Source organism: Neovison vison, chromosome 10 (genome assembly GCF_020171115.1).
Source record: "Neovison vison isolate M4711 chromosome 10, ASM_NN_V1, whole genome shotgun sequence".
NCBI lineage: Eukaryota > Metazoa > Chordata > Mammalia > Carnivora > Mustelidae > Neogale > Neogale vison.
In genome coordinates, this window is record NC_058100.1 from 37,529,321 (window position 1) to 37,552,128 (window position 22,808).

General features: G+C 38.9%; 1 protein-coding gene across 4 annotated transcripts in view; it reads right to left on the bottom strand.

Moving 5' to 3' along the window:
- RGS7 (regulator of G protein signaling 7) overlaps nucleotides 1-22,808 on the bottom strand; it is a 503,370-nt gene that overhangs the window by 73,071 nt on the left and 407,491 nt on the right. For 3 of the 4 annotated variants that reach the window (XM_044267012.1, XM_044267013.1, XM_044267014.1), the window contains 3 exons: nucleotides 20,033-20,097; nucleotides 19,114-19,190; nucleotides 18,926-19,007 (listed from right to left, as the gene is read on the bottom strand). In XM_044267012.1, coding sequence (XP_044122947.1) covers nucleotides 18,926-19,007; nucleotides 19,114-19,190; nucleotides 20,033-20,097 — 224 coding nt within the window. Of the gene's footprint in view, nucleotides 1-18,925; nucleotides 19,008-19,113; nucleotides 19,191-20,032; nucleotides 20,098-20,655; nucleotides 20,659-22,808 lie in introns of all 4 variants that reach the window. The other variant, XM_044267015.1, reaches the window with a different exon arrangement.

The following is a 22,808-nucleotide window of genomic DNA, read 5'->3' on the forward strand; positions in this document are numbered from 1 at the left end:
TTTCAATGCCATCCTGATCAAAATACCAGCAGCATTTTTCAAAGTGTTGGAACAAAGAATCCTAAAATTTGTATGGAACCAGAAAAGACCTCGAATTGCTAAGGAAATGTTGAAAAAGAAAAACAAAACTGGGGGCATCACATTGCCTGATTTCAAGCTTTATTACAAAGCTGTGATCACCAAGACAGCATGGTACTGGCACAAAAACAAACACATAGACCAATGGAACAGAGAGTAGAGAGCCCAGATGTGGACCCTCAATTCTATGGTCAACTAATCTTTGACAAAGCAGGAAAAACTATCCAATGGAAAAAAGACAGTCTCTTCAATAAACGGTGCTGGGAAAATTAGACAGCTATGTATAGAAGATTGAAACTTGACCATTCTCTTACACCATACACAAAGATAAACTCGAAATGGATGAACGACCTCAATGTGAGACAGGAATCCATCAAAATCCTAGAGGAGAACATAGGCAGTAACCTCTTTGACATCAGCCACAGTAACTTCTTTGAAAACACCTCTCCAAAGGCAAAGGAAATAAAGCAAAAATGAACTTTTGGGACTCCATTAAGATCAACAGCTTCTGCACAGCAAAGGAAACAGTCAACAAAACAAAGAGACAACCCACGAAATGGGAGAAGATATTCATTAATGATACTACAAAGGACTGATATCCAAGATGTATAAAGAACTCCTCAAACTCAACACCCAAAAAACAGATAATCATGTTGAAAAATGGGCAGAAGACATGAAAAGACACTTCTCCAAAGAAGACATTCAAATGGATAACAGACACATGAAAAAATATTTATCATCATTAGCCACTGAGGAAATTCAAATCAAAACCACACTGAGATACCACCTTACACCAGTTAGAATGGCAATGATTAACAAGACAGGACAACAAATGTTGGAGAGGATGTAGAGAAAGGGGAACTGTCTTACACTCTTGGTGGGAATGCAAGGTGATGCAGCCACTTAGGAAAACAGTGTGGAGATTCTTCAAAAAACTAAAAATAGAGCTTCCCTATGACTCTGCAATTGCACGACTGGGTATTTACCCCAAAGACACAGATATAGTGAAAAGAAGGGCCATCTGTACCCCAATGTTTATAGCAGCAATGTTTACAATCACCAGACTGTGGAAAGAGCCAGGATGCCCTTCAACAGATGAATGGATAAATCTGTGGTCCATATACACAATGGAGTATTATGCCTCTATCAGAAAGGATGAATACCCAACTTTTGTATCAACATGGACGGGACTGGAAGAGATTATGCTGAGTGAAATATGTCAAGCAGAGAAAGTCAATTTTCATATGGTTTCACTTATTTGTGGAACATAAAGAATAACATGGAGGACACTAGGAGAGGGAAAGGAAAAGTGAATTGGAGAAAATCAGAGGGGGAAATGAACCACGAGACTGTGGACTCTGAGAAATAAACTGAGGGTTTTGGCGGGGAGGGGATGGGGGGATGGGTAAGTCTGGTGGTGGGTATTAAGGAGGGCACGTATTGCATGGAGCACTGGGTGTGGTACATAAACAATGAATTTTGAAACACTGAAAAAAAGAAAAGAAAAAAAATTTTGGAAGCCAGGTTTCTAAGGTCTTGAGAGGCTAGCTATTGTTGGGAAAAGGTCATTTATTACTGTCTAATAAAACCTGTATCATGAAAAAAATAAATAAAAATGTTTTTATCTGAGATTTTCTTTTTTAAAATTACATACTTTCCCCCCCAGCTTTGAGTTTACAGAAAAATTGAGAGAAAGATACAGAGATGTCTTACATGCTCTCTTGCCCACTACCACCTGGTTTCCCCCATTATTAATATTTTACATTAGTATGGTAGTTTTATTATAATCACTGAGCCCATATTGATATATCACTGTTAACTAAAATCCGTAGCTGACATTAGGGTTCATACTTTGTGCTGTAATTTTTATGGGTTTTGAGAAAGGTATGACATGTGCCCACCATTATGATACCATCCAGATTGGTTTCATTGCTCTCCAAATTTCCTGTGCTCCACCTACTCACCACTCCCTGCCTCTCCCTTGACCCCTAAAAACTACCCGTATTTTCCCTAGCTGTACAGTTTTGCCGTTTTCAGAATATCGCAGAGTTGGGATCTTACAGTCGCATTTTAGACTGGCTCCTTTCACTTAACACTGTGCATTTAAGGTTCAACCATATCTTTTTGTAGCTTGACAGCTCATTTCTTTTGTTAATGAAAAACATTCCAATGTATGAGCCACAGTTTCCTATTGAAGAACATCTTGGTTGTTTCCAAGATTTGACAATTGTTGATAAAGCTTCTATAGGCATTCACATGCACTTTTTTGTGGACATGTTTACAACTCATTTGGGCAAATACCAGGAGCGTGACTGTTATATCATTTGGTAAGAGCTTGTTCAGTTTTGTAGGAAACTGCAGAACTGTCTTCCAAATTAGCTATACCATCACTTACTACTTCACCCCATTCTTGGGCTTGCATGGTTTTTTTTTTTTAATTTTTTTTTAATTTTTTTTTTATTTTCAGCATAACAGAATTCATTGTTTAAGCACCACACCCAGTGCTCCATGCAATCCGTGCCCTCTATAATACCCACCACCTTGTACCCCAACCCCCCACCCCCCCGCCACTTCAAACCCTTCAGATTGTTTTTCAGAGTCCATAGTCTCTCATGGTTCACCACCCCTTCCAATTTCCCCCAACTCCCTTCTCCTCTCTAACTCCCCTTGTCCTCCATGCTATTGGTTATGCTCCACAAATAAGTGAAACCATATGATAATTGACTCTCTCTGCTTGACTGATTTCACTCAGCATAATCTCTTCCAGTCCCGTCCATGTTGATACAAAAGTTGGATATTCATCCTTTCTGATGGAGGCATAATACTCCATAGTGTATATGGACCACATCTTCCTTATCCATTTGTCTGTTGAAGAGCATCTTGGTTCTTTCCGCAGTTTGGCGATTGTGGCCATTGCTGCTATAAACATTGGGGTACAGATGGCCCTTCTTTTCACGAAATCTGTATCTTTGCATGGTTTCTGAAAAGAAGTCTGATGTAATTATTTTACTTGCTCTTCTAAAAGGGCAAGGAGTTTTTCCCCTCTGGCTTCTTTCAAGACTTCCCCTTTGTCTTGATTTTCTGCAGTTTGAATGCAATATATCTATGTTCAGACTTTCTGGTATTTGCTCTGTTCTGTGTTCCCTGAACTTCCTGGCTCTGACTTTGGAAAGTTAACAGTCATTGTTGCTTCAAGGTCATTGCTTCAGTTCTTTCCTTTCTCTCTTCCTTCTCTTCCTGGCATTCTCACTACAAGTATAGTGTGTCTTTAACACTCCACAGTTCTTGGATATTCTGTTTTGTTGTTGTTGTTGTTGTTTTCCATTCTTTTTTTCCTCTTTAAAATTTAGTTTTGGAATTTGCTATGGATACTTTTTGAAGCCCATTGATTTTTTTTCTTTGGCCACTTCAGTCTATTGATGAGCTCTATGAAAGCCATTCTTCACTTTTGTTATGGTATTTTTAACTTATTTTTTATTTCTAGCATTTCCCTTTATTTTTTTCTTTTCTTTTTTTTAACCTTAACCATCATAAAAATTAATTTAAAATTTTTTCCTTTAAAATTTTTTTATTATGTCGTTAGTCACCCTACAGTACCTCGTTAGTTTTTAATGTAGTGTTCCATGATTGATTGTTTTTTTTTCTTAGCTTCCCTATCCCTGTTTATATCACATTTCTGCTCTTTCCAGCTGTCCACTTTTCCCATTAGAAGTCTTTGCTTATTCATCACTTTTTTTTCAAATTGCTCGTTTGATTATTTCAATATCTTTGACCCATTTGAGTCTGATTCTAGTGTTTGATTTGTCTCTTCAAACTGATTTTGTTGCTGTTATTATTATTATTATTACTACTATCATTATTTTTACTATATCTGCAATTTTTTCTTGAAAGCCAGAAAAGATGTACTGGTAAAAGGAATTGAGGTAAAGAGGCATTCAGTGTGTGGTTTATGCTTATGTGACTAGGGGTTAGGCTGTGTTTATTGTTTTCTGTTTCTGTAGTTATCAGAGACTAAGATTTTCTCTGAGGTGCTTGTTTTTTATCTTCCCTGTTGTCTTAAGGAGACAACCCATGCATCTTAAACAAGACCTGGGATGTGCAGTTTCTTTCCTTGTAATCCCCTGTTGTCACTTAGGAGCCCTACTGATGTGGTGGTTATGCCTGGGTGAGAAGAAGCGTTCTATGGCTACGATTAGGTCTTGGTCTTTTAGGGGCCCATGGCCCCTGGGATGTGACACTTACAAGGCCTTTCTTTTGGTAAGGGAGGAAGGCGAGTAAGGGGCTGGAGTTGAGCATTTCCCTTCCCTCATGTTGGTTAGGTTTTGTACAACCTTGGTCAGTTTGGCCCTTTGGAAACAGTTTCTTTTGAAGGCAAGTCTTTTTATGAAGAGGAGAATGTTCTCTTTAAACCATTTAAAAATGGCTCCTTTTCCCTTTCCTCTGTAAGAAGCAGGAGGGGATTTTTCTCAGATCCTTGCGGTATGTGAACCTAGTAGATCTTCTGGAGGTAAAACTTACAAAAGTGTGGCACCTGCCACTAACACTGGGCTCCCCTGGAGTGGTCACTGCCGGGCTTGTCTACACTGAGCCTCTAGCAAGGTGTCAGCGAGAGCTCAAGTCTTCTTCCCCCAGACGGGTTCCTATAGAGGCTCCTACTTCTGCGATTCTGCTCAGGTCAGTTGGTGATTTCTTGTGACCACTGGTCTGCCTCTCCAGTTTTGAGGACAGACACTGGTTTGCCCTGAGACAGCATTCCCTGATGGTCTAAGAACGATGGTTCATTTTCAGCTTTTTCTTGTTATGAGAATGGAAGTACAGTTTTCAAGGTCTTTGTATGCTGGACTGAAAGTCTTGATTCTTTTTTCAAAACTACTGTTGTTTTTTTCTAACCATCCATGTACATACCCATTAATGTCTAATTTTAATACTACCTGTGGAACTGTCTGTCCATCCTTCTAACCAAGTACATGCCCATCTATTACTTACTCCTTCACAACAACCAAATAACTGACCTTTGGGCCTAAGATGGTAAGACAGTATGAAATAAATGGTTACAGTATTACCTTTTTAAAAAAAATCTTTGCAAACTTGATGGTAGAATATATAAGCATTTTTCATTATATTTTTATTTCTTTGACTTCTTCTCACTGATTTACAAGTTCTCTATTTGTTAGAAGACTACTGTTTTGCTGTATCTAACATGGTATCATTTACCTTGTTTTCCTATTTTATTTGGTGGTGTGTATCACTTTTGAACCTAAACATTAAAGAAATTAAATTGGTGGTTTTGTGTGATAATTAAACGTCTGAAAGAACTAAAGTTGAACCATGAATATAACATCAATGAAAGCTATAAACTGAGTATCAGAATTATGGATGCGATGATGAAGTTAGCCACATGGAAGGTAATTTAACAGGGTTCTATAACGAAGTCCCTTCTCCCCCGTAATGAGATATTATATGATAATGGAGGTAAACGACAACTACACACCATAATATGAACAAAATCTCATACAAAGATGTCGAATGCAGAAGAGTGCACCTGATGTTTCCATTTATATAAAGATTACAAGGAGGCAAGCTGGCGGAGGGAGTAGGCTGGATGGTCACGAGGAGGACTCTGGGAGCTGGTAATGTTCTGTCTGTGCTTTGTTTTGTTTTGAATCTGGATGATTGTTACTTGGCTGGGTTCCCATTTGTGAAAATTCATTGAGTACTTATGCTTTATGCAATTTTCTATATGTATTTTATACTTTACTAGAAGTTTAAAAGATACCAGTCCCTTCTCCTTGCACCGGGTTTCCCTACCTCTTCCCCAACAAAGTGTGCTAAGTTGGTGTGTCCCACAGGATGTCTGCAGGAGTTTTTGTGATTGTGGTCTTGTGCTTCACATTTGTGGCACAAATACCATTCCTTGATAGCACTGTCTCCAAATACAACTTGGAGACAGTGCTATATCCCACAGTTGCCCAGGGGGAGCTAAGTAGAGCTAAGTATAGCTCCCCCTGGGCAACTGTGAATTTCCAAGGTTAGTGGAAGGGTGACATGTTATATGTGCCCAATTCTACCTCACAACGGACACGTGTGAATATGCCCAGACTTAAAATGGCCTATGTTCCCTACATTACAGCTCTTTCGATTAACTCCATAAATCAGTGTTAAGTAACTTGGTAGGGAGTAACCTTTCACAATGTATACATAAATCAAATCACCATGTTTACACTTTAAATATCTTATACTCTTATTTGTCAATTATACCTTAATAAAACTGAAGGAATGTAAAAAACAAATACAACAAGATAAAAACAAAATCAGTTTAAAGGCCATAAGCTGGCTCCACAGAAGGGCTGTGGGGGGCAAGTGTGACTGTCTTTCATCCCTTAGACCCGGAACATCAGCACTATTTCATTTTGAAGAACCATCCACTGGATTTCCTTTTCTCCTCTAGGATGATTTTATTTCAAAAACCTTATTGTTCCTTTCTATTTACTGGATCTCAGTCAGAATCACTCAGACCTAACCAAATATGGAGCTTCTTATGCAGATCAATCACCTCCTCCCCCCAGACACCCTTGAATTGCATGTTTTAATAAATTTTTACACACACACACACACACACACACATTCATCAGACTGCTTCATACTGACTTATTGGAAGAAAAAAAATGTACAGAGAGTTCAAGCGCTCTTCCTGAACTATGGGACTATATGTAAGTAAGAAGAAAGATTAAGAAATCTTTCAAATTGATAACGAATCCTCCTTGCCCCTGTCGCTTTCCACCGACAAACCACTCTTGCATCTGGGTCACAATTACCCTTAACTTAATGAGTTTCAAAATTCATATGAGAACCCCAAAACATCCCTCAAACTTTGTCCTACATCTACAACTACTGGCATTTCCATCTGGATGTTATGTTATCACACTCAGCGCGCCCTAAAACAAATTCTGTGTTCCAAATGTGCAACCACCCTTTAGAAAAATCCTTTACAAACTTCATACTTCCACAATTCCTCAATTCCTCAATTCAAAATTTCACATTAGTTTTTGCCCTATAAAGTGCAACATTTAAGCATTTAAGATATACTTTCTGCTCCTCAAGACCATGATCTGACAAATATTAAAAAAAAAATATTCTGAAGTCAGTTCAATGAAACCATTAAAAATGCTAGTATGCAACTGGAAGTCTACGCCAGAGCAATCAGGCAAGAAAACTAAATAAAAGACATCCAAGTCAGAGAAAGAAAAAATTGTCTCTGTTTGCAAAAGACATGATTATACATAAAAAATCCTAAAGAATCCACAGACACACACAAAAACCCTGTTAGACCTAACCAACAAATTCAATAATCTGCAGGATTCAGTTACAGGATAAAAATTAAATATACACAAATCAGTTCTGTTTCTACACACTAACGAAGAATTATTTGAAAAAGGAATAAAGAAAACAATCCTATTTATAATAATATCAAACATAATAAAATCCTCAGGGAATAAATTTGAACTAATGAGGTAAAAGATCTGTACACTGAAAACTATAAGATGCTGATGAAAGAAATTGGAGAAGACAAAAATAAATGGAAAGATATTCTCATATCTTTCCATATCCAAGCTCATGGCTTAAAAGAATTAATATTCTTAAAACGTCCATACTGTCTAAAGCTATCTGTAGTTTCAATGCAATCCCTATCAATATCCCAAAGATGTTTTTAGAGAAATAGAAGAAACAATCCTAAAAAACATACGGAACCACAAAAGACCCCACGTAGCCAAAGCAATCTTGAGAAATAAGAACAAAGCTAGAGGCACTGCACTTCCCAATTTCAAACAATATTACAAGGCTACAGTAATCAAGAGAGTACGGTGTGGATGTTAAACAAACTGAGGGTTGTTGGGGGTGGGTGGGTGAAAGGGATAACTGGGTGATGGGAGTGCACTTGAAGTAATGAGCACTGGGTGTTGTATTCAACTGATGAATCCCTAAATTCTACCTGTAAAACTAATAATACAGTATATGTTAATAAAGCAACCAGATGTACAGATCAATGGAATAAAATCAAGGGCGAGAAATAAACCCCATTCAGGTAGAATCAACTAATATTTGACAAGGGAGCCAAGAATACTCAAAGGAGAATAGATAATTCCCTCAATAAAAGATGCTGGGAAGATTAGATATTCACATGCAAAAGAATGAAACTAGGCCTGTATTGTACACCACTCACAAAAATTAACTTGAAATGGATTAAAGCCTTAAATGTCAGGCCTGAAATCATAAAACTCCTAGAAGCAAACATAGGGAAAAACTCCTTCCATGGGTCTTCCAGTGATTTTTTTTGGCTATGACACCTAAAACACAAGCAATAAAAAAATCAACAAGTGGGATTTTATCAAACTAAAAAGCTTCTACACAGCAAAAGAAACATTCAACAGATGAAAAGACAATATGTGGAATGGGAGAAAATATTTGCAGACCATATACTGGATATGAGTTAAAATCCAAAATATATAAGGAGCTCATACAATTCAGTAACAAAGCAACAAACAACTCAATTTTAAAAAGGAAGATCTGAATAGACGTTTTCTAAAAGAAGATGTCCAATGGTTAACAGATACATAACAAGATGCTCAACAGCACTAATCATCTGGGAAATGTAAATTAAAATCACAATGACGGATCACCTCACATCTATTAGAATGTTTATCATCAGAAAGACAAGAGAAACAGTACTAGAGAGGATGTAGAGAAAAAGTATCCCTTGTACACTGTTGGTGGGAATGTAAACTAGTACAGACACTACGGAAAACAGGATGGAGGCTCCTCATGAAATTAAAATAGAACTACCATAGGACTCAGCAACTTCATTTCTGGGTGTACATCTACTGGAAAATCAATCAGTGTTCTGAAGAGATATCTCTATCCCCATGTTCATTGTAGCATTATCTATAATAGGAAGATATGGAAATAACCTAAGTGTTGATCAACAGATGAATGAATAAAGGAAATGTGGCATGGGGCACCTGGGTGGCTCAGTTGGTGAAGCATCTGTCTCTGGCTCAGGTCATGATCCCGGAGTTCCAGGACTGAGCCCTGCATGGGGCTCCCTACTCAGCAGGGAGTCTGCCTCTCCCTCTCCCTCTGCTCCTCCCTTGCTTGTGCTCATTTCTCTTTCTCTCACTCACTGTCTCTCAAATAAATAAATAAAATCTTTTTAAAAATGTGGCATATATTAAACATACACTGAAGTATTATTCAGCCATAAAAAAGAAGGAAATCCTGACATTTATGACAACATGGATGGAACTTGAGGGCATTATGCAAAGTCAAACAAATCAGATAGAGAAAGATTGTATGATTTTGCTTATACATAAAACTAAAAAAAAAAAAAAAAAAAAACAGACTCACTGATACAGAGAACAGGTAAGTGGTTGCCAGAGGCATGGAGTGCGTGCATATGAAGGAAATGAGTAAAGGTAGTCAAAAGGTCTGAGCTTTCAGGGGTAGAATTTAGTGATTCATCATTTGCATAAAACACCCACTGGTCATAACATCAACTGTCCTCCTTAATGCCCTTCATCCAACTACCCCTCTTCCCCACACCCCAGCAATGCTCACTTAGTCCCCTATATTTAAGAGTCCCTTATGGCTTGTCTCTCTGTCTGTTTTCACTTAATTTTATTTTTCCTTTTCTTCCCCTATGTTCATCTGTTTGTTCCTTAAATTCCATGCATGAATGAAACGATATGGTATGTCTTTATCTGACTTATTTCACTTAAAATTAAAATAATACCCTCTAGTTCCAACCGTGTTGTTGAAAATGGCAATATTTCATTCTTTTTGATGGCTGAGTAATATTCGTGTGTGTGTGTGTGTGTGTGCACACATCTTTTTTTTTTTTTTAAGATTTTATTTATTTATTTGACAGAGAGAGATTACAAGCAGGCAGAGAGGCAGGCAGAGAGAGAAGGAGGAGGAAGCAGGCTCCCCGCCGAGCAGAGAGCCCGATGCGGGACTCGATCCCAGGACCCCGAGATCATGACCCGAGCCGAAGGCAACCCACTGAGCCACCCAGGCACATCTTATTTATCCATTCATCTATTGATGGACATCTGGGTTCTTTCTTTGGCTATTGTGGACACTGCTGCTATAAATGTGCACATGCCCTTTTGGATCATTATGTTTGTATCTTTTGGCTAAATACCCCATAGTGCAGTCATTGGGCTATAGGGTAGCTCTACTTTTTGAGAAGTTTCCATAATGTTTTCTAGAGTGGCTGTACCAGTTTGCATTCCAACCAACAGTAGGAGGGTGCCCCTTTCTCAGCATCCTCATGCCAACATTTATTGTTTTCCGAGTTATTAATTTTAGCTGTTCTGACTGGTGTGAGGTAGTATCTCTCTCTCTTTTTTTTTTTTTTTAATTTCACCGATGTTGAGCACTTTTTCTTGTGTCTGTTAGCCATTTGGATGTCTTCTTTGCAGAAATGTCAGTTTATGTCTTCTGCCCATTTCTTGACTGAATTTTTTGGGTTTTTGGGGTGTTGAGTTTGATAAGTTTTTTATAGATTTTGGATACTTGCCCTTTATCTGATATGTCATTTGCAAATATCTCCTCTCATTCCATAGGTTGCTTTTTGGTTTTATTGATTGTTTCCTTTGCTGTGCAGAAGCTTTTTATCTTGATGAAGTGCCAATACTTCATCTTTTCTTTTGTTTCCCTTGCCTTTGGAGTCTAGCAAAAAGTTGCTGTAGCTGAGGACAAAGAGGTTGCTACCTATGTTCTCCTTTAGGATTTTGTTGGATTCCTGTCTAACATTTAGGTCTTTCATCCATTTTGTTTCTTTGTGTGTGGTGTAAGAAAGTGATCCAGTTTCATTCTTCTGCATGTGGCTAATTTTCTAATTTTCCCAACACAATTGTTTTTAAGATTTTGTATATTTATTTGCCAGAGAGAGAGAGAGAGAGCATGCACAAGCAGGGGGAGCAGCTGGCAGAGGGAGAAGCTCCTCATCAAGAAGCCTGATGCAGGACTCGATTCCAGGACCCTGGGATCATGACCTGAGCCAAAGGCAGATGTTTAACCAACTGAGCTACCCAGGAGCCCCCAACACAATTTGTTGAAGAGTTTGTCTTTCTTCCATTGGATATTCCTTCCTGCTTTGTCAAGAATTAGTTGACCATGGGGTTGGGGGTCCATTTCTCTGTTCTGCCACATTGACCTATGTGTATGTTTTTGTGACAGTACCATACTGCTTTTCAAAATTTGCATATCATTGATTTTTGCTGTTATATTTATTATTTCTCTTCTGCTGGATTCAGGCTTTATTTGCTGTTCTTTTTCCAGCTCCTTTAGGTGTAACGTTAATTGTATATTTGAGAATTTTTTTGTTTCTTGAGGAAGGCATGTATTGCTGCCTTTGTTGCAGCCCAAAGGTTTTGAACTGTCCTGTTTTCATTTTCAGTTGTTTCCACGTATTTTTAAAAAAATTCTTCTTTAATTTCCTGGTTGACCCATTCATTCTTCAGTAGGATATTCTTTCACCTCCTTTCACATTTTTTTTTTCTTGTGATTGACTTCAAGTTTCATAGCACTGGTGTCTGAAAATATGCATGGTATGATTTCAGTCTTTTTGTATCAGTTGAGACCTGATTTGTGACCTAGTATGTGATCTATTCTGGAGAATGTTCCATGTGCACTTGAAAAGAATGTGTAAATCCTGCTGCTTTAGGATGAAATGTTCTGAAGATATCTGTGAAGTCCATCTGGTCCAGCGTGTCATTCGAAGTCCTTGTTTCCCTGCTGATCTGGTTAGATGATCTATCTATGGCTGCAAATGGGTTGTTAAAGTCCCTTATTATTATTCTATTATTAACAATGAATTTCTTTTATTTTGTTATTAGTTGGTTTATATATTTAGCTTCTCCCAAGGCAGGGGCGTAAATATTTACAACTGTTAGATTTTCTTGTTGGATGGATCTTTTCATTATGATACAGTGTCCTCCATCTCTTATTACAGTCTTTGGTTTAAAATCTAGTTTTCTGATATAAGGATGGCTACTCCAGCTTTCTTCTGATGTCCATTAGCATGATAATTTGTTCTCCACCCCTTCACTTTCAATTTGGAGGTGACTTTGAGTCTAAAATGAGTCTCTTGCAAGCAGCATATCAATGGATATTTTTTTTTTAAATCCATTCTGATGCCCCATCTCTTTTGACTGGAGCATTTAGTCCATTTACATTCAAAGTATTTTTTGAAAGATATGAATTTAGTGCTATCATAAGATCTGTAAAACCACTGTTTCTGTAAACTGTCTCTGTTGCTTTCTGGTCTTTGTTACTTTTGGCCTGTCTCTCCACTCAAGAATGTAGGTTTTAGCTTGTAGGTTAAGGATGTCTTGTCCCAAGCTGCTTTCAGGATCTTCTCTTTATCTTTGAAATTTTCAATAGTGAAATTTTCACAATTCTATGTCAAGGTGTTGACCTATTTTTATTGATTTTGAGGGGGTTCTCTGTGCCTCCTGGATTTAAATGCCTGTTTCCTTCCCCTGACTAGGGAGGTTTTCAGCTATAATTTGTTTAAATAAACCTTCTGTCCCTCTCTCCCTGTCTTCATCTTCTAGGACTCCTATTTTCTGGATATTATTTCACTTTATGGAATTGCTGGGTTCTCTACGTCTTCCTTCATGATCTAGTAGTTTTCTTTCCTTCTTCTTTTCAGCTTCCTTATTCTCCATCATTTTATCTTCTATATCACTGACTCTCTTCTGCCACATTTTTCCTCGTTTTTGTGGCCTCCACTTGGGACTACATTTTGGTAATAGCATTCTTAATTTCAGTCTGGTTAGATTTTTGTTCTTTCATCGCTACAGTAAGGGATACTCTAGTACCTTCTTTGTTTTTTTCAAACCCAGCTAGTATCTTTATAGTCTTTTAAAATTCTAGTTCAGACCTCTTATTTAATTGATCAAATCCTTGGCCATGAATACTATTTCCCATTCTTTCTTTTGGGGTGAATTACTTCATTTTGTCATTTTGTGCAGAAAAGAAGAGAAAAAAAAAACAATAATAACAATGACAAAAGAAAAGAACCCAAAACAAACAACAAAAGATAAAGAAACCAAATGAAAAACTAGATCTCCAAAAAAGAAAGAAATACTTCACATATATATGTGTTTATGTGTGTGTGTGTGTAAAATAAAATAAAATACAATGAAAGAAAACAACAACTATATATATATATATATATATATATATACACACACACACACAACTTCAGTAAAAATAAAAATTTAAAAAGAGTTGGAAAAATTAAAAAAAAATAACTGAAAAAAATACTAAATGACTAAAAAATAAAAATACGCCTGGGTGGCTCAGTGGGTTAAGCCGCTGCCTTCGGCTCAGGTCATGATCTCAGGGTCCTGGGATCGAGTCCCGCATTGGGCTCTCTGCTCAGCGGGGAGCCTGCTTCCTCCTCTCTCTCTGCCTACTTGTGATCTCTGTCTGTCAAATAAACAAATAAAATCTTTAAAAAAAAATACGAAGAATAGTATGTATTATTTTTCCCAAGAGCTGAAGCTTTGCAGCCCTCTATCATACCTAAACTTGGTACAGTGAGTTGTTTGTGCTATTCTTTTGGGGGGGCGGCCTGTTGCGCTGTTTCTCAGGTGGACTTGACCTATGGCAAAGGTGCCTCCTGTGGACTTACAGGGCTCAGTGCAAGCAGCTCTGGATTCCACTAGGTGTTGCTGTTTTATTCCCTGAAGGCTTTCAGCGCAAATGGGAGGGATGAATATGGTTGCGCCCCACTCTCCAGCCCCGGGAGCTGAAAATTTGTGCCCCTCACTGTTCAGTGAGCCTCACAGGAAAACAATCAATAGCTCTTCTCTCCACAGTTTCTCTGTTCACCCGGCCTGTGACCAAGCGTTGTAATCACAGGCACAAAAGAGTTCCAAGATTCCAAATTTTATGGACTCTTACCGTGTAGACACTGCTCTTCCTTCTGGGGGAGGGGGAGGCTCTTGCCACACTTCTGCCCTTTGCTGGCCCCTCCCAGGAAAGTGGCTGGACGACTGTGCAGTGGTTTGAAGTTTATGGCAACACAGAGCAGAAACCTTGCACCTAGACTCTGTTCTCAGCTGGCTTCCCGATCCTACGCCCTGGGAACTCTGATGCCCTCATTCTTCTTGGGACCCCCAGGTATCCTGAGACCACAATATCACACCTGAGATTTCATCCTGCTTCCCCACCTGAGCACCTTTAAGCCAGGGACCCATGGCGCTGTAGCAGATTGCTAAGAGCTCCAGTTTTGCTCTCCTCTGCTTCCAATACTTGTGGGAGCCTCCTTCAGCAGGCCCCTTCCCCACCGCGGTATCTTGAACTCTATCACCCTGGACTCAGTCCCTGCACCTCCCACCTTCCAAACGGTGGTCATTTTCCTAAGTGAAGACTTGCAGCACTCCTTTTCTCAGATCTCCGACTGATTTCTCAGGTGTTCAGAATGATTTGATAACTAGTTGTATCCAACGTCCAAGACATACCTAGGGTCCCCTTACTCCGCCATCTTAAATCTTCCCCTTTGAATCACTATTTTTGCATGGATAAATACCCAGTAGTGTGATTGCTGGGTCGTAGGGTGGCTCTATTTTTAACTTTTTGAGGAACCTCCATACTGTTTTTCAGAGTGGCTGCGCCAGCTTCCATCCCCACCAACAGTGAAGGAGTGTTTCCCCTTTCTCTGCAACCTCACCAACATCTGTCGATTCCCGAGTTGTTCATTTTAGCCATTCTGACTGGTGTGGGGGGGTATCTCGTGTGTTTTTGATTTGTATTTCCCTGATCATGTGTGATGTTGAACATTTTTTCATGTGTCTGTTAGCCATTTATATGTCTTCTTTGGAGAAACATCTATTATTATCCTCTGCTCATTTCTTAACAACTGGATTTTTTATTTTTTGGGTGTTGAGTCTGATAAGTTCTTTTCTTTTTAATTAATTACTTTTATTAACATACAATGTATTATTTGCCCCAGGGGGATAAGTTCTTTTTTTTTTAAATTGTTATTTTTGTTTTCCAGTTGTTTCCATATTGGCCACCCAGAATGCAACATGGGGTAAACGAATAAGCCACATTCCAACTCTACATAGTTAAATTTCCAAAATACGGAGATACCTTTTTTGGGTCCTCTTAACCTTAAGGTTACTAACCTCTACTAATTTCATAATTTTCTTTCTTCTCATTTTTGACTTTGACTCTTCACTATTCACCTCAACTATAATTCAATCACACTTTTTTTTAATTAAGCATAAAACTCTAAAATTGAGTTCCTTAGCATTATGACAAGCATGATTTTTACTTCAATTAAACTAGTCTCTAAAATTCTATTAATACAGACTATGAAAGCACTAGCCCTTGAGGGGGCTTCATAAAAATACTGAAACATTAAACACACAGATTAACACAAATTCCAAATTACCCTTGACATTTACTACAATTTGGTGTATTTTTCCCACTGTCTTCTTGAGTAGTTAGTTTTTGATAATTCTATCTGGAATCCCTAACAACTGAAGAGTCCTTCTTGGTGTTAATGACTTCGTTTATTTATTTTACTGCAATAGACACTGGCATACTCAGAGAAGCTAGATTTACTTCCTAATGGTATTAAGTGCAATTGACTGATTACGCTGTGTTAAGTGACCCAATGGTTTTTTAAAAAGTAAACTCATATTACGTATATTTTCCACATCTTCAAGTGGATATATACTATACAAGGCAATATACAATATACAAGATAATATACTATAATATTTTTAATTTTTAAAAGTATACCTTTAAAGACTCCCTACCACATTTCTAGTTGATAGCTTCCAAACTATTTTTGATTAAATAAATGCCAGAGTAAAACCAGATGAAATTAAAGCAAACCAAACCACACAATGTAGCAGATCACCTTGAATTAATAAAAGCGTCATGAGGATTAACTGTTCCCTGTTATTTTTTTTTTTACTGCAATGTTATTAGTAGGATTATATGAGGAGAAGTAGTCTACAAATATGACTATTAAAATAACTCCATGTCTGGTTTTTAAAAACAATGATACTTTATATATTGATGAAGTCAAGCCAATCTAGGAAAAAGTAATTTTATAACTTAAAAGCCTTTTCAGTTAAACTGTGTTATCAATCTGTGAAATTTGAATAGAGGGTTTTTTTTTTTTAAATACTAATGGGAATATTGATCTCCAGATTTTCAGACTTAGAGCGGTCAGTTCATACTTTTATGATTTGTCTTTTCAAAACAGAAATAAAAATCTTTGTGCTCTCTTCCATGTACTATTAATTTATATCAACTATATTTATTTATACCTTTATAAAAAATTTAGATTATTCTTGAAACAGTATTTAGATTACAAAGATGATCGGATCTGAATATAGGAGATACTACTTATTGTGGCCAAAACTACTGGGATGGGTCCCACACCCGAACACACTGTTCTCCATATTGCAGTGGGCTCCCCTGGATCACAGCTATGTGGCCTACAGTGTTTGAAAGACAGCTTGAATCCTGGGCTCTTGCAAATAGCAAAATTAATGAAAAATTATATTCAAAATCTATGAGTAAAATGTACGAGTAAAATAAACCTATAATAAGACACCTAGAGACACGGCTCTATCACATGTGCACTACTAGGAACTCTTTATCCCTTCTGTTTGCAGAATGGAGTGAGGGCATCACTCTTGCTGTGGCTGCTTTCTTAAACTGGAGCCTGGAGCCACCCTCCTTTCCCATGGCGCCCTTCCTTTGGGACTCAGACTATGAGTAGGAAATAGTTGGTTCAGGCTTGGTTCCACTACTACTAGCTGGTTGGACATAGGCAAGTCACGCAAACCCAATGACCCTCCATATTTTCCCCCAGGAAACAAATGAGCAGTCCTATCTGTGTTAAAGTGTTTGTGACCATGTTTGTAAAATGCTTCCACTGGAGGTGAGTTTTAGCATCAAGAACTATGTTCTAATCAACATTTCACTGCATGGAGTGAAATGTCCGGCAAGTACCGATACAGAATAAATGGCATTTTCGTATGAGGATGCACAGGCATGCTATGTTTCAGGAGGTTCAAATATGGCTTTTGATGGAAAGAGTAGTTAGTCATCAGGCAGGCAGATGACTACAGGACTGATACATTAAAAAGTGGGGGACAAAGGATTATCCCTCAGAGAGTTCAAAAAGTTTCAGAGGTGGACAGAGAAGAGACCCTTTGAAGAGGAGAGTCAACACAATCAGATCATCCCGGTGAGCTAGGTGGTGAACGTCAAGGAAAGCCACGTTGTTGTAATTCTCCCATTGCCAAAAACTCGGACCCAGATTCCAAGTTCCTAAAGAACAGCCCAAGTAAAATGGAAAGTGTAGAGGAGACCGAGAGTTCAGAAGTAAAAGACTGAGACCAAGAGAGATCCCACAGATTAGTTTCCTCAACATCTGCACCTGCTATCATCAGGACCTAGAAGTTAAGTACAGGGAAATCGAGGCCTTGGCTTCAGGGTGGTTTCTCCCTCAGGGTGCTCCTTAGGAGAATTTTCTAATTGGGAGCCTAGTGAACGGTGCAGCAGGGGACCCCTCTGGAGAGGACTCATATGGCCTCCTTGCTGCAGGGAGACACAGAGGACGGGGAATAACAAAAACAACTGTGAACAGGTTCTGCCTCCAACAGGGGCACAGAGAGCGTCTGAGACCAGCTGAGTGACTCGTAGGGCGTGGAGCGAGGAGAAGGTTGAGGGGGGTCCATTTACATGCCCTGTGAGCTGGCGTGTTTGCCACGGAATGAATGCAGGCAGTGCAGGGAAGTCGGGGCGTGAGTTCTCTGAGGTTGCCCCAAGGATGAAGGCCATCAAAGCTGAACAAGGTTGGAGATGGGCCACCAGATGTCCAGGGGCATAAAGTGGATAAACACAGGAACATAATGTATGGACAGATTTCTAGAGATTGCTTAAAATAAACAAACAAGGAAAAATCCTGCTTTGCATTCTTGCAACAATTATCTACACGACCTCATAATCTTTTCTCACCATGAGCAACAAAACTTGAGTGGAATATTGAGCAGGGAAGCCAGTTAATTCTAAGTCTAATCTTTGGGGAATTCAAAGAGAGAAAATTTCAACATAGAATTAAACAACTGCTTTGCTATCTGAAATTGAAACACACACAAAGATAGACAGAAATCTTTGGAAAGCAGACCTGTTTTGGTCTGATCCTGACATTCAGAGCCCTCCGGTATAGTCCTGAATCCTGAAGGTAGCTAAGAGGAAAGTTCTTAAAATATTCTCATTGGTCTTGGTTTGCCTCTTGCTGTGACCCTGATATTTATTCTATATTTATGTAAATATTATTTTCTAATGTCCTGTCTGTATTTGAAGAAATATAAAGAAGACAAACACATAATATCAAAATAGAAATATGTGAGATTAGACATGTTCTCTTATAATGTGCATCAACAGTGTGGAATTCCTTACACAAAGTTTTCCGGGCTTAATCAAGGACATTCATTATTTGTTACTCCAAGTCGCATGGTTTACGTACGACTTCTTTGCTGCAGTCTTGTTTCTTTCAAGGGTAGTAAAGTATCAGGGACCTCAAAGGCCAAGAGTGATGCTGTGGTGGGGAAATGCAGAGCTTCATAAATTAAACATTACACTACTGAATTCTGGTTATATGACACGAAAATGGCAGTCTTTTCTTAATGAAATCACCAAGATTTGGGGCAGAGTGATGGGGCTACTGTCACTTTTTCAGGCATCCTTCAGTTTCCAAAGGCTCAGATTATGAACTGGAGAGAACATCGGCACGTTTGCTTACCACAGGTCTGTGGACGTCCCAGAACGCTCGCTCCTGGCTATCGAGGATCTTTCTTTCAATCTTGTCTCGCTTCTTGTCCACTCTGTCAACATTGTAACAGGGAATAATAAGTCAGGTTAACTGTAGCACCTCTCTGGACAAAAGGCCACAACTTGAACAAATTTTCCAAAAGACTCACAAGGACTCACTTTGCTTGTGCTTCTGCTTGCATAAAAATGAACTCCCACTTCCGAGCAAAGGCTCTCTGAAGCCTGGCCAGGCTCTCCTGAAAAATATACCACAGGTTAAAACGTTCTGACGCTCGTCTTCGGTACTCACTTCTCATTAATCAACTGCATAAATTTATCAAGAAAACAACCACAGAATTTCTGAAGTAGTAAGAGTACTCTGGTTCTGAATGGTAAGTCATGGTCATGCAATGTAGCTCGCCTTCATGTTAATGGTTCAGAGGAAAGACGGAAACCTCTCACAAATACTAATTTTATGAACCATGGACTTTAGCGAGCACAAGTAAACATCTAAAATACTAAAAATTACTTTGTATTAAAAAAAAAGTGCTCAAGTCTCATCCATTGGGTTCTTTTGGGCCCACTGCAGTGAGGATCAGGAAAGCAATACATTCTACTAATGATTCCGTCTGTCTGTCCAGTTCCTGACAAGAATGTAAACCCCCAGTAGCCTACTGCTGCTTCCTAGTCAGTTCTTCAAAGCCAGTAAATCACAACACAGCAATTGTCTGAACAAATTGCATCACTTTAATGTTTTCTGTTTTGCAAAAATGATTTACTCAAAGTAAATGTACTTTATTTCTCTAAATTTGGAGTCTTCACTATATAGAGGACACGTCTAAGGTTTCCACACTTGAGTTTGGCAAAAGACGTTTCTCCCTTCTCCTGGGAGTCTGAGCATCTACAAGTTCACCATCTCCAATGTGAATGATGAGACAAGGCAAGCAAGTCAGGGAGCTGAGCCATTCTGATGCCTGATCCTGGAAATCTGGTGCTTAAAATCCAGGGGTGCAAAGTCAACAGAATCCCCAGAAATGACCATAGGCCTTATTCCTGCTCATTTTATGACTTTTTTTGCCAGAAAGTCCTTAGTACTTACAGCTTCATAGTCAGCCAATTCCAGCCTTGCCTTATTTTGCATCGTTCTCTTGCAGAGGTAAACCGCTGAAAGAGGGGGAAAAAAAATCAAACATTTCTTGCCTCCTTATTAACCGGATATCCTCACTAAATAAATAAATAAATAAATAAAAATACAGCATTATAAATCATGACATCTTGGTCTCTATCATGTTTTCCAGTTATGATTTTATATATATATATATATATATATATATATATACATGTATGTATATATATATTTTTCTTTATATTTTTTTGACAAAAATAAATAATGGGTAATATTTTTACTGAAAGTCAAGCATAGTGGTAGGGATAAGAAAATAGATATGTTTTGAATGTTGGTAACTGTTTAGTTGTAGTGAATAAGGGAAAAAAATAAAGCCTCTAAATAACACATCAAACAAGCTTAAACATCTAGATATTTAAGTAACACCACTGTGTTGAAAGGAATTGAATGACAGGGAATCATTGGCACATTCAATGATTTCCATATTCTTGTTCAGCTGAAGGCTTCTTGGCATCTCCTTTGCTACATTTCACCATCATTGATTATTTTGCTACTGGAGAGACGAAACTATAACATGTTCCCTATTATATGACTACCATCTAACTATAATATGACTACCTTTTAGTTCCATTTTTCACAGGATTCCATATCCTTGCTCCCAGGGAAAGCCCACTTGGGCAACAGATAAATGGGATGGGTGCCAGAGGGACTGCATTTTCTGTATTTTGCTGTATTTTTCAGTTGCCATTGAAAAATCACATTCCTTGGGGGCCCAGTGGGTTAAGTGGGTTAAGCCGCTGCCTTCAGCTCAGGTCATGATCTCAGGGTCCTGGGATCGAGTCCCGCATCGGGCTCTCTGCTCAGTAGGGAGCCTGCTTCCCTATCTCTCTCTCTGGCTGCCTCTCCATCTACTTGTGATTTCTCTCTGTCAAATTAATAAATAAAATCTTTCAAAAAAGAAAGGAAAAGAAAAGAAAAAAGAAAAATCACATTTCTTTAGTTCTTTCGGGATTATTAGCAACTCTTATGACAAAATCAAGACATTCAGAGCCCTCCGGTATAGTCCTGATTTCCAGGACACTTTTTGCAATTTTTCCAGAATATGTGATATTTGAGTCTCATGAAATTCACAATAAGCTATCTATTTTGGATGCTGAATGAATGAATCTGCTAGATGAGGACAGTCAAATATCACGTTTTCTATGGTTAGTTCTGGGGGTGTCCTTACAATTACCATCATTGTCCTAAGCTGTGCAACTCTGAGTTTATGAACTACCTTACACAGAAAATCTGAGATCTCTGCAAACACTGATGCTGTGTATTCAGCTTCTTTCTATAAAGTTTCCTTTACGAAGGCCAAGGCCAAGGAAAAAGCCAACCATGGACTGATGCTAACATTACTACAGACGCTAAGAATCCAAGAGATGATCTGAGAATACGTCTTTCTACAATCACAGGAATTTTATTTTTCCACTAATATTAGTAATTTTCAAAATGCAAATTCTCAAAAAGAGTAAAATGTAATATATATTGTCAGGAAACCCTCTTTATAATTGTTCCAAGTTTATTGTGTGAGAGAACCCTTCCCCAGTTCCTGAATAAAAACTCAAGCAGCATCCACAGTCTTGCTCATCAAGGTAATTCAAAGAGACCCAACTTATAGAATGTCCCTCCCAAGGAACAGCCCCAAATCCTAGCCTGGTTTGAAGTCTTAAGGTCTCCCCTTTCCCCCAGCTCCTGTGGGTGAGAGAAGCGGGACTGTCTTCTTCGGCCACCTTATTCTTCTGTGTCCTCAGCGAGTGTTGATGACCAAGACTTCTGACTTTCGAGAGCTGGAGTACAGGAAGGAAGGAGAGGAGGGGGCTGTTCTTGCTTCATTCTTGCTTCACGGATACCAGTGCGTGACCTGGTGATGCCATTCTCTGGTCTTGGCAGTTTTAAAGCTGATCATGTTTCTTGTGGTCCTTCGTGGTTGCTTCGGAGAAACTGCGTCCCACCATTGCTGGGAATCTGTCCCCTGCAGTGCCCTTGTAGGGGCTGACTCTACCTCCGGCCTCTCTCTGCAGTGCGTTTGCCTGTCCAGGCTCTTCCCTAGGACAGGATTCTCTGTCACATATGGCTTCTATGACACACGAGAGGAACACTCACACACTCTTTGCCCTGAAAGTAGACTACAGAACACAGCTGCTTCGCTTTCATTCCTCCACCCAGAACTACATAGCCTGTCTCTTGCCCCTTGTAATTCCAAGGGCTGGAGTTCATGATCCATTGTGTCCCCATGAGCAGATGACTCCTGTCAAGCACTCTCAGAAAGCCCTTGAAATCTTTGTCATGGGGCTCGAGATGAGGGGCGTCCCCACTCATTCTTCCCACTTGGCGCTGATGGGGCCAATAACTCCTGACGTCCTCACAGCTACAAAATTGGTCTTTAAGCCAACATCTTACCCTTTCACGCCCTCCTTGGGAGCTGATAGAGCTAGGGTGACAGTTTGTGTGTCAGTCTAGAACAGCACTTCTTGATCTTAACACTTCAGCTGGATTTCCATTTTAACATCCTGCTACGGAAATCACTTTCCACTCATGGGAAGAGCAGATACGTTACAGAGCGATGACAACTCATTCTGGCCATAGAGAAGTTAATAGCACTGCAGGTGGGCAAACATAAGCAGTGAAGTCTTTCTGGAAAGGATTTCAACAGTGAGTAATAAAGCCTTAAAACACTCATGGCCCTTGTTCCAGTGCTTGCACT